Source organism: Danio rerio, chromosome 11 (genome assembly GCF_052040795.2).
Source record: "Danio rerio strain M-AB ecotype USA chromosome 11, GRCz13ab, whole genome shotgun sequence".
In the NCBI taxonomy this organism is placed as follows: Eukaryota; Metazoa; Chordata; class Actinopteri; order Cypriniformes; family Danionidae; genus Danio; species Danio rerio.
The window spans coordinates 1,468,247-1,481,116 of NC_141031.1; the positions used below are offsets into that span (position 1 = coordinate 1,468,247).

The 12,870-nt window shown below is 41.5% G+C and overlaps 1 protein-coding gene and 1 long non-coding RNA gene across 3 annotated transcripts; one reads left to right on the forward strand and one right to left on the reverse strand.

Annotated features, from left to right (window-relative positions):
• Positions 1-370: 370 nt before the first annotated feature.
• Positions 371-6,022, forward strand: ppp1r3db (protein phosphatase 1, regulatory subunit 3Db). 2 transcript variants are annotated; one of them, NM_001386654.2, is given in 4 exon segments: positions 371-760; positions 2,874-3,913; positions 4,591-5,032; positions 5,608-5,894. In NM_001386654.2, a coding segment is annotated over 1 exon segment (894 nt). In that variant the 5' UTR covers positions 371-760; positions 2,874-2,887; the 3' UTR covers positions 3,782-3,913; positions 4,591-5,032; positions 5,608-5,894.
• Positions 6,023-6,066: 44 nt separating this feature from the next.
• LOC147841615 (uncharacterized) lies at positions 6,067-11,179 on the reverse strand. The gene is made up of 3 exons (XR_015502231.1): positions 8,974-11,179; positions 7,761-8,933; positions 6,067-7,455 (listed from the first exon to the last, which is right to left on the reverse strand). It is a non-coding gene; the product is annotated as an uncharacterized LOC147841615 (long non-coding RNA).
• Between the last annotated feature and the right edge of the window lie 1,691 nt (positions 11,180-12,870).

The following is a 12,870-nucleotide window of genomic DNA, read 5'->3' on the forward strand; positions in this document are numbered from 1 at the left end:
TGGGATCCTATTTGTGTTGCCAAGTCCGCAGTTTTCCTACGGAATTGGGCTACTTCAGATATCCGCAGGTTGTTTATTTATATTTATTTAATATTCACTAAAGGAATTTATTATACTGATATATGAAGTCATATATAAATCAATGCTTAAGACACACCTGTATGATTTGTCGTTCACTCCAAGGAGAGTTTTTCAATAGTGTTAGTTGTTTTCGATTGTATTTATTTTTGACTCTTTTAAAGCGCTGTGGTCAACAATAGTTGTTTTAAATGTCTTACATAAATAATTATGAATTGAAATAGTAATATAATAATAATACTGACTTTAATATTTAATTTGTATGCTATTGGGCTACATTTTGTCGTGAATACCTGGCAACCCGGGACCCCAAACAGAATTCCATAGGCTACACAAGCGTGTGAACATTATTGACGGTGCAAATAAGACGCGTCCGCGGTGCAAATTTGAAAACTGAAGTGTTTATATGTGATTATCAGACTGGAGAATGTCTTATTTGATTCACGGTGGTCTAATAATAATCGTCGGTGTGTGCTTGTTTGGCTTCACCTCCCAGCGGGACCACCGGTTAAATGTCAAAGGCGCTCGATCTCCGCGTATTTTATTACAATCTCTCCGGGGAAAGAAGAGCTCTTGTCTACTTTAACATTAGGATTTGTGTGCATATGTATTCGTTTTAACGGCACGTCACGCGGAGAGTTCTTCGTAAAGTCAGGTGCAAATTACCACTGTCTTCCCCAAGGTAAGGCAATCTGCTGCCAAATGTACAGTACAGTAGTCAACCCTATACTTTATGCATTTATAACATATTATCCATAACATATTACGTTTCCACATGAAAAATACTATTGTAGTAGTGTTTTTGAACCATACTATGGTAGCCTACTTAGTATATTAGTACTGTGTATTAATAAGAACCGTTAATAAATACTATAGTATACTTTAGTTTTTCCTACAGTAAATTGTAGTATAATATATCCATAGAAAAAAAGAAGAAGCTACTTTTAATATATTATTTATTTTCAAAACAACATTAGGTGACACTTTATTTATTATTTACTTTGTAAATTATTATTTACTTTGTAAGTATATCTCTGAGTACTGAGTAGTTAACATGAAGGTGTGTACGGGTTATTGTTTGCCAAAAATCATTAATTAAGGATCGTGTTCCATGAAGACATTTAGTATATTTCTCAATGCAAATTTATTAAAACTCAATATTTGATTAGTAATGAGTTGAGCATTGCTAAGGACTTGATTTGAATAATTATTTGGGTGACTTTCTTAATATTTAGATTAGATTGAACCCTCAGATTCCCAGAGATGGGAAGGGAATCCGCTGCGTAAAAACTTGCTGGATAAGTTGGCGGTTCATTCCGGTGTGGCGACCCCGGATTAATAAAGGGACTAAGCCGACAAGAAAAGGAATGAATGAACCCTCAGGTAGCAGATATTGTCCAGGTTTCCAAATAGTGTTATATCCAGGGTCACACACACACACACACACACACACACACACACATGAGTAATATCATGTGAGTAGCAGTGCTTATATACCGATATATGGCTGTATATCAGCACTGGTGGGAGGATGCATTGACTCCAGCCTGCAGGAGTGCCTTAGTGTCCCACCAGTAACGATATACAGCTATAAGGCACTGTTATTCATGTGATATTGCATTCATACAACAGTTTAACAGCATAATCGTGTGCATAAGAAAGAAAATCAAGTCTCAAAATCCTTTTATACAAGGAACTACTTTCTTCCGCCGTTTATTTTACATCTGCAGCAGACAAAAGTAAAGACAAAACAGGTGATTTTGCTCACATTTTAAGATTCTAAAGCTGAACGGCATGAAATGCCATCAGTCTACAGAGATTTCCCAATGTTTCTCTGTTGCAATTGGGAAATCACAATAATTAACCCTGAAAGTGCCAGAGCAAAGCAAACACTAGCAGATTACTATGGTATTAATACAGCACTACACAAGAGATTCACTTAGAATGTCACTTGAATTTATAATGGTTTGTTCAGCTGTAGTGTGAAACTTACGTTGGGAAAATGCTGTTTCCTTCTTACTTATTATGCTGTGTTTGTCGCCATCTTGTGGCGGAACGTCAACGATCACTTTCTGTGGTCTGCTCAGATAGGCTGATGGCGGCCGATGCGCTGAATCCGAAATTCGAAATTATATATATTTAAAAATAGGCACTATCTTTATAAATAAACTGCATAGTTGCAATCTAAACAACTACATTCTCGTCTTAAAGTACATTATGTTGTCCAACAGTGGCAATATTTGTCCAACTGTAGTGTCCTCAGCTTGTCGCTGTATGTGGGCGGAGTAATACACAAGGGTGAAGGGTTAAGAAGCCGGACGAAAGCTGTTACTGGAAGAACACCGCATGGCTATTGACCTAATTCTTCGCCGACGAATCTTTTGGGATTTGAATCTTTTTGGATTTGAATCTTTTTGGCACGAGACTTCCGGTCTCATTCACTTCCATTAATTTTTAGACATTAAAAACTGCTCGTTTCGTTGTTTGATGTTGCAAACTGATATTTCCTTGTTATATTATTCTACTTGGTCTGTAAAGTCATGCAAACATTTGCTTGTAAAGCAAGTAGTTTGACCGTTTTTTGCCGTTTATTATTCCTTGTCATTTCTCCCATAGGCGACTGAAACGGAAGTTCTAAGACAATCGCGAAAACAGGCGCACTTCCGCATCTTAGAATAAGGTCAATAAGCCAGTCAGAGTCAAGAACCAGACAGAACTGTTGTATAAACAAATAAATAACTAAATATATTAATGTTGGCCAAAGAATGATCATGATTAACCCTTTTGCCTTGTAGAAACCCCACTGAGAATGGAGTCCCACCCGTACGTCTCAGGACCCGCCTTACAGTTCACAAGTGCATTTGGCGAGCTGTCAAAACCAAACAAAACCTTCCATCTGCGCAATATTTACAACCCCAAACCTCCTCCCCAGCGCCCCCCAGTGGCCATACGACCACCCAGCCCTAAAGCAGGATCCGTTCCTCCTCCACAGGATGCTGTGATCCGCCGCCGACTGTCCTGCGAACCCGAGCCCAAACCCATCATGAGGAGAAGAGCCAAATCCCTCTCGTCCTCCAGCGACCGGCAGACCTGCAGGAACGTCCAGGTCCGCTTCGTGGACTCTCTCGGCCTGCAGCTGGAAGATGTCAAGTTCTTCAAATCCAGTGAAGATCCACTGGTGCCGGTTCACGTCATCACACGCCTGCTGGCCAGCTCAGAACTGGCCTCCAAGAAAAACCTGGAGCTCTCCTTGCCTTACTTCCAGCCCTCCTTCCCTGATAACATGACCACCGATGTATCTGCGTTCAGCAGACGTTTGTGCCGGCAGAGAGTGTGTCTGGAGCAGGTGTTTTGCTCGGAGCTGGGCATCACTGGAACGGCACAAGTGCTGAATTTGTGCTTCCAGAAGGAGGTCATCGTGCGCTACTCCTTCACCGACTGGAGGAGCAGTGCGGACTGTAGGGCCGGCTGGGTGTGCAGCGTCCGCAGGGGGGATCTGGAGTCCGACGTTTTTCGTTTTCTCCTGCCCGTGCCTCCGTTCATCATGCAGCGGGGCGCCGTGCTGCAGTTCGCCATCTGCTTTCGGGTGCCAGGATCTGAGTTCTGGGACAACAATGATGGGTGTAATTATAAACTGACCTGCCAGACTTACAAGCTGACCGTCCCTAGAGAGTGCGAAGACAGCCTAGTGCATTTCATTTGAGTGTACACTAAAGTTTTCACACACAGACATACATATGGTGGTTTTGAGGGCTCTCCATAGGCGTAATCAGGGTGTGAATTACAGGTTTGGGGGAGATTCATTCATTCATTCATTCATTTTCCTTCAGCTTAGGGTGCTTTCACACCTACACTTTTGTTTCGGAACGTATCTCGTTTGCCCAGTTAGCGCGGTTCGATTGGCATATGTGAACAGGGCAATCGCGCTCTGTTCCGCGCCAAAGTAATCGCTCCGAGATCGCTTGAGTGAGGTGGTCTCGGCTCGATTGAAACGAACCCTGGAGCGGTTCGATTGCAGTGAGAAAGCGATCCGATCCGAGCGCGGTTATATCACAGTGTTTTATGGATATGTAATAGGCTTACGGCTACATGAAGAGAGAATTATGAGTAGGGCGGGAAGTTTCGCGAGTCTCCGGATGCCCGCAAACGAGTGATGATCTCCCGGTAATCTCGCGTCTCTCTCCCAGTCCTCAAATAGGCATCGTCGCGCACCCTTCTCACCCCTCCCCACCACATCTCTCCTCAGACACGTCACGCGCGCGCACCCTGTCAATCACCACCAAACCACCACCTCTCCTGACAGCTGAGCGGGACGCTGCAAAATAAACCCTGACACTCTGACCAATGTGAGGAGAGTTTACTCGCACGTGACTTGTTTTAGCTCTTTTGGTCCGATTAGAAACTTTGCAGTCTGAAAGCGAACCGCTCCAAGAGCAAAGAGCAACAATGTAACAATTTTAATCTCTGTTTCGGAACAACTGAATCGATTCACAGGTGTGAAAGCACCCTTAGTCTCTTATTTATCAGGGGTCGCCACAGCAGAATGAACTGCCAACTATTCCAGCATGTTTTATGCAGTGGATGCCCTTTCAGCTGCAACCCAGTACTGGGAAACACCCATACACACTCAAACTCATACACTAGGGCCAATTTAGTTCGTCAATTCACCTATAGCCAACCCAAGCTCATTCTGGAAACGTAGCCTCGCGGACGTTTCTGGAGACCGCGATTTACGTGGCCGGAGGTACGTACGGACGTGTTTAGTTTTTTTCGAGCGAACGCTGCGGGGCGATGTGGCGCCGCTCCGCTCCTCCTCTTCGCGCTCGCCGGCCGACGGCTCGCCTCCGAGTGGAGAGCTTCCCCGATGCAACCAGTTTGTACGCTTAGCTCACAGCGTTGCGTCGGCGGAGCGGAGGCCCCGGAGGAGGAGGAGGAGCCGGCCGCGGGGACGACCGGGATCGAGTCCAGGGAAGAGCGGTTCCAGAAATCAGGTAAGATGAAAAACAAAATCCGAAAAATAAGGGCGAGAACGTGGCGGGATCCGAAAACGCGGTCGAAATCGAAGACGAGGGCTTTTGCTTTTTTTTTTTTTTCTGGACGGCTTTTGCAAACCGTCACTCGGGTTTAGGGAAGGAGGAGGAGGAGGAAGAGGAGGGCGGCCGGGTCGGCCGATCCGGCGGCTTTTCGCGAGAGAACAGCGCGGGCGCTAACGGCGCGCGCTCCCGAGAGGCGCCCGAGACGCGAAAAAGCGCACACAGCGGCCTCTCGCGGATCCGCGAAAACAAAAAAACGCTCGAATACGTACCTCCCGGGACGTACATCGCGGTCCGCAGAAACATCCACGGGGCTACGTTTCCACAATGAGCCCGGGTTGCCTATAGCGCATGTGTTTGGACTGTGTGGGGAAACCGGATCACCCAAACTGACCCAGCCGGGGCTCGAACCAGTGAGGCGACAGGCCCAGTGGTTAGCACTGTTGCTACATGTTCTCCCTGTGCTCGCGTGGGTTTCCCTGGGGTTCCACGGTTTCCCTCACTATCCAAAACACATGCGACATAGGTGATTTGACTAAACCAAAATTGGCCCCATAGATGAGCTCTTAGTCAGCAGTATTTCTGTACATAGCAAGCCCTTATTTGTCATTAGCCATAAACAGCAGGGGAGTTCTCAAGATCTACCTGAGCTCAAACTCCCCTCTCCCCCTGCAAACAGGAGGGAGCCCTGGGCTCGAGGATCTTCTGAGCTCAGGGCTCTCTCCCGGGACAGCATGCCAAACACGCTTTATAATCAATCATCAGCTGAGTGTGAACTCTTGATTATTAATATATATATACATATATATGTGTGTGTGTGTATATATATATATATATATATAAAATATGTTTTTTATGTTTTCTAACTCATGTCCTTTAAAAAAGTCATGGTTCCTACAGTTATCATAGTATTACTACAATATTACTATAGTAAAACAGTGGTTACTCTAGGCATATTTATACTATAGTCATATTTACTGGTTTTACTATAGTAAAAACATGTTTAAAAAAGTTATTTGGCCTCTTAAAGTTTGTTTATTCACATGTGAGTGACGGTCAGTGTTTATTGGACGTGTCTTGTGTGCTCTTCTAGATCTTTCTCCGACAGAGATCTGAAGGCATCTGAGGAAGCCCAATAATGCACTTCTGACCCAGTCCAGCTGTATGAGCGCATGATCTGAGCTCAGCTCTTAAAATATCCATCGTCCTAAACCAAACACAAAGTGACTATATTTACAGCTTCACCTTTGCCACACATTTGGACAGTTAGTTGTTGTCCACAGTGGAATGAACCACCAACTTATCCAGCATGTGCTTTACACAGCGTATGCCCTTCCAGCTGCAACCCATTACTGGGAAACATCCATACACCTTCATTCATACACTACGGCCAGTTTAGTTCATCAGTTCACCTGTCCTGTAGTGCATGTGCTTGGACTGTGGGGGAAACCGGAGCACCCGAACTGACCCAGCCAGGGCTCGAACCAGTGCTCCCCAGCGTCTCTCCCACAGCATCATTGTTGTAATGTAATTAAAATATAAATCATTAAATACACTTAAGCATTAATTCAAGTGTAAAACAAGATGAAAAGCGGTTTACACGCACACGCCGTCAGGATCAGCAGGCGAGCGCAGACTCTTTTAAAGACATAACAATGTCATTTAATGCAGTACTTCTTGTACACCCTGAGACCCACTTTACATGTATATCAATCAGGCAGTGAAGATCTTTGATTATTTAAGAAAACAGACCTTAGATGAGGCCGTTTTGTAACAGCACAACACTAACTCGGTTACTACAAATTAAAAGTCCTTCTGCAGTAACTTAATAAACCAACATATTCTGTTTCTCGCTTTTATATAAAAAATTAAGGCCCTAATTTATTATGACTGCTCTAATTTTTTATTTTATTTAATCGTGTGACCGTTTAAAAGCATTACCTGGGGGTTGTTTTTAAAGAAAGCATATTTTAGGCTAAGCAGTTCTGCGAGCAGACAGCAGATGGCGCTCGGGATCTGGAGGAGGAGATGGACTGGGGAAAGTGAGGACATGACATTTGTATTTATTTAAGAAACATGTAAATTGTTGAAAATTAAACATTATTTACCCATAAAGAAAGTATATATTATTACTTAAAGATACTTGTGGCTAAAGTCTACAACCATAATAATATTAAATAAATAAACACAGTGATATATAAACTCCTTTTCACTTTTATATGGTGCTAAAGCGAAAAATGAATTATAGCCTAAAGAAAAAATCAGGCATATTTACAACCCGAATCATTTTAAGCCAACTTAAAAGATGATTATTTATGTGTTTTAATATGTAGAGTTCATGATACTGAACTAATGATGGCAAAAAAAAAGCATTATTTAATATTATTTACCACAAAACCAGTCTTACAAGTAATATATGTGAAAATCCAAATATTATTCACCTATTAAAAATAATATTAATAATTTAAGGTACTTGTGGCTGAAGTCTATAACCATAATACCATTAAATAAATAAATACAGTGATATTAAAGCATAGCCATATTTACCAACAGAATCATTTTATGACAACTTAAAAGATGCTTATTTTATGTATTATGTATTATATAAAATAGGTATTATTAGTATGATTTAATAGGAGTTCAGGATACTGAACTAATGACGATAAAAAACATTATTTAGAATATTATTTACTGCTATTTTGACATTTGTGACCACAAAACCAACCATAGTAATTTTTTTTTTAAATCAGAACATTATTTACCCATAAAGCAAGCATATATTAATAGTTTAAGGTACTTGTGGCTTAAGTCTACCTGTAATACCATTAAATAAATAAATACAGTGATATATAAACTGCTTTTTACTTTTATATGGTGCTCAAGTGAAAAGGAGTTGTATCCTAAAAATAAAATCAGGCATATTTACAACCAGAATCATGTTATAACAACTTAAAAGACGATTATTTATGTATTTTGTATTTATTTAGAGTTCAGGATACTGAAATATTGATAGTAAAACACATTATAGAGGACATTATTTTACTTGTTTTGGCATTTGTGATCCTGAACCACTAATTCAGACATAAATGTACATTATTTGGAAAGTTGAACATTATTTACTCATAAACGAAGTGTGCATTGACACTTTAAGGTGCTTGTAGCTGAAATATACATACTGTGATAGCATTTCTATAACATGTACTGTAAAAAATGCAGGCTTCCACACAATAATTCATGTTGTTCAAACACGAAGTGTTTAATTTATCTTAATTGTTTTTACTAATTTAAGTGGATTAAACATAAAATAATTAAGTTTTTGTGCAAAAAATAGCAAGAATTGTGATTGTTTCTTTAAATAGCTCAGACTAAATGAGCAGTTTGAACAAGCAGCAATAAAATATGAGAATTTATGAGACTATCCATAGATGTAATCAGGGCCAGAGCAAGCTGAACTGCCGCCCTCAACCCCAATGTGAAAACGAAAGTGACCGGTTATGAAAATGAAGTGACGTGTCGCGGTCCTCTATTCTGCCGCCCTATATGGAAGGCCGTTGGCGCCAAAACGTCTGCAACAACGCGTTAACACACAATTTACGCGTTAACACGTAATTTATGCGTTAACACATAATAACGTGTTAACACGCAATTTACGTGTTCACGCACAAATAACGCGTAAATTGCGTGTTAACCCGTTGTTGCAGACGTTTTGGCCCCAACGACCTTCCATAGCCCTATGCGCGGATATAACTGAGGACACGCGAGTGCTGATAGAGGTGTCTCTGACGCCGCCCTCTCTATTCTGTCGCCTATGTGCAAATATAACTGAGGAAGCGGGTGGTGAGGGAGGTGTCGCGGACATAACTGAGGACGCGGGTGGTAAAGGAGGTGTTGCGGACGCCACCTATGTTGCCTCTATGGACGCGCCGGCCCTGGATGTAATGTATTTTATACAGTCAAAAACAATTATTATACGCTCTATTCCTAAACCCAACCCACATGGGAAAGTTTAATAAAATGTTTAATTTTCAATTATGATTTTACAGCATTTTGAATTACGAGGACACAAGGCCACGTCCTCATAAACCACCTCAGTGTTGTAATACCTAGGTCATGTCATTATTCACATTTCTGTCATTGTAAACCATTAAAACCAGTACTTGAAAAGATGATCAGTGTATTTTAATATACTCAATATATTTGAGTGTACACTTTTACATTGGGAAATCTGTTTTCTTTCCAATATGTTAAACAAGCACCTTGTTCTGCACCTAAATCTCAATTATTTCTACAAGATAAAGCGTTTATCGTTGTGTCGTCCTGTTGCATCAGCCTAAAATTCCTCAAGATGAAGCTCCAGGAGCCTGAAAACTGTGATATTTGATGAGAAGATCAGGGTTGTGTTTTGACAGAGGAATATTTAGCGCCGCAGACGTGCTCTTCTTCAGTGAACACAGACTGACCCAGTTAAAGAGCTCATTTCTTATGCATGAACTTTAAATGCGCTCATTAATATTAATAACTAGGAGTGTCATGGTGTAAATAACTAGACTGTAAGTGGAATACAGCCACATAAAAGAAGAGATGTGTATTTTAGGAGATTCTCTGTGTCTTTTATCCTAATTATGGTGTTTTGGTGACTGTCACTTTAAATTCAAATGAGACTGTGCTCTTTTTAAAAGAGGGCGGAGCTATAAATGCCTATGCATCAGCATAGCAGCAAATGTAAAAAAAGCGCTGGCGTTCTCAGTGCTGGTCAAGTCGGCATCTTGTCAGAGTCAGCTGCTGTTTATGCTAATGAGGGAGAGATGGGCACTAGTGGGCGGGGCTTTCCCTCTCTGATGACACGTACAAAGGGAGAATGTCAATCAAAGTGTGTCTCCAGACTGCTTTGATCAAGTCTGATTATAAACAATAGATTTAATTCATGTTTACTATTAGAAGCTGGATATATTCACACACTGCTCACTCACAGCTGTGTTTAAACCCCTAATAAAAGTGATTTTAGCATACTAGGTGCCCTTAAAGTAATGAGACACTCTAAAGCCATATTCTGCTTTACTCTATCACTGCCCGACTCTGAAGTGAGTGTGTTTTTACTGATGCCACTCATTCCTCACACTGTTCCTGCTGTGAATAATGTCATCAGCATGCTGTGGATCTTATGCAAATACAGCTCTGCTGAGAATAGATGAAATAATATGAATGTTAAAAACACATCTGACACTCTTATATAACCGGCGCTGATCTGACACAGAGGTATTTTACTATTCATATAGTGTCTGTCACACAAAAGTTTTTAAACCATATCGCTGCAGGACGAGATGGATTTTATTGTAGTAAAATGCTTCTTAAACATTTACACTCAGCGGCCACTTTATTAGGTACACCTTACTAGTACCGGGTTGGTCCCCTTTTGCCTTCAGTACTGCCTTAATCCTTCGTGGCGTAGATTTAATAAGATACTGGAAATATTCCTCAGAGATTTTGCTCCATATTGTCATGATAGCATCACGCAGTTGCTGCAGATTTGTCGGCTGCACATCCATGATGCCAATCTCCCGTTCCACCACATCCCAAAGCTGCTCTGTTGGATTGAGTTCTGGGGACTGTGGAGGCCACTTGAGTACAGTGAACTCATCGCCATGTTCAAGAAACCAGTCTGAGAGGATTCAGGCTTTATGACATGGTGTGTTATCCTGCTGGAAGTAGCCATCAGAAGATGGAGACACTGTGCTCATAAAGGGATGGACATGGTCAGCAGCAATACTCAGGTAGGCTGTGGCGTTGATGCTCAATTGGTACTAATGGACCCAAAGAAAATCTCCCCCACACCATTACACCACCACCACCAGCCTGAACCACTGATACAAGGCAGGATGATCCATGCTTTCATGTTGTTGAGGCCAAATTCTGACCCGAGCATCTGAATGTGTCAGCAGAAATGGAGACTCATCAGAGCAGCCACGTTTCTCCAATCTTCTATTGTCTATTGTTTTGGTGAGTCTGTGTGAATTGTAGCCTCAGTTTCCTGTTCTTAGCTGACAGGAGCGGCACCCGGTGTGCTCTTCTGCTGCTGTAGCCCATCCGCCTCAAGGTTGAAAATCCCAGTAAATCAGCAGTTTCTGAAATACTCAGCGCAGCCCGTCTGGCAGCAACAACCATGCCACGTTCAAAGTCACCTAAATCCCCTTTCTTCCTCATTCTGATGCTCAGTTTGAACTGCAGCAGATCGTCTTGATCATGTCTAAATGCATTGAGTTGCTGCCATGTGATTGGCTGATTAAAAATTTGCATTAACAAGCAGTTGGACAGGTGTACCTAATAAAGTGGCCGGTGAGTGTATTTTACACTATAGTAATGATGTGATCTCTCATATATTTCTTATATGATCTAAATGAACAGTTTTCTGTATTTTGTGGGTCATTTTTTTAAATTTTTTTCCAATTTATTTCTGCTTCTGAATTGCATTATGGGATCTTAATCTTTCTTCAAACAACTTTTAACCTTGAGAAGCTGTAAAAGTGACCTTTCTGCACATTTATAATAGTCTGCAGTGCTATATTGTCTGGGTTGGTGTTGTATATTGTGCTACAGAACCGTTTAATAAGCTTAATCATTTTACAGACTTATTTCTCTAGATATTAATTCTTTCAAACATCTAAAATGTCAATAAAAGTCACTTTGTTAAAGTGTACAGTTGAATTTTTAACATCAACAGACGACAGATCAGAGATCAACATCCCATAATGCAATTCACAGGTATATTGTACAGTATATGGGAGGTCAATTCATCCATTCATTCATTTTCTAGTCGGCTTAGTCCCTTTATTAATCCGGGGTCTCCACAGCGGAATGAACCGCCAACTTATCCAGCAAGTTTTTACGCAGCGGATGCCCTTCCAGCCGCAACCCATCTCTGGGAAACATCCACACACATACACTACGGACAATTTAGCCTACCCAATTCACCTGTACCGCATGTCTTTGGACTGTGGGGGAAACCGGAGCACCCGGAGGAAACCCACGCGAAGGCAGGGAGAACATGCAAACTCCACACAGAAACGCCAACTGAGCCAAGGTTCAAACCAGCGACCTTCATGCTGTGAGGCGACAGCACTACCTACTGCGCCACTGCCTCGCCGAGATCATTTCAGCACTTTATTAATTTGTGAACTGTCAATACATTTTAGCACAAATTTGCTGTTTATAACGGGTTTTTACCTTAACTTCTTGAAATGCCGATATTTATAATCCCCTCGATGCCTTCATTCATCATTTCTGAGGGATCTCCCGTGTGTTTTTGATGCAGCTCAGAGGGAAATGTGATTAGCGCAGTTCTCCATCATCTGACACCACTGACCCGCTTTCTGCAGATCCTCTATCATGAAGGAAACACAGAACGCCTGCAGATACAGCCTTCATTTCTGGACCAACAGTGTAATCTGCTTATTATTCACACAAGAAAACAACACCAGAAATGACTGTAAAACTGAAAACTGACATTATAAATCTTAAAAAAATGATTTTATTAAAGTCAAAAGCATTGCTAACTGATCTATACTAATTCAATTGTACCAAATAACTTTTTTAAATAGGTTAAATCAATCTTATATAGCTCTTTATGTTAACAGATGCAGGTGTGTGTGTGTGTGTGTGTGTGTGTGGACGGAAATAATGAGTTCTCGTGTTTTCTTGGAGGACGCTGAGACTTCCTGACAGCTTATGTAAGATTACTGTATGTGAATGGAGGAGTTTTCTG

Excerpts from the sequence above, each read along its gene's own strand:
- ppp1r3db (XM_087272655.1), top strand. The coding sequence starts at position 2,888 with ATGGAGTCCCACCCGTACGTCTCAGGACCCGCCTTACAGTTCACAAGT.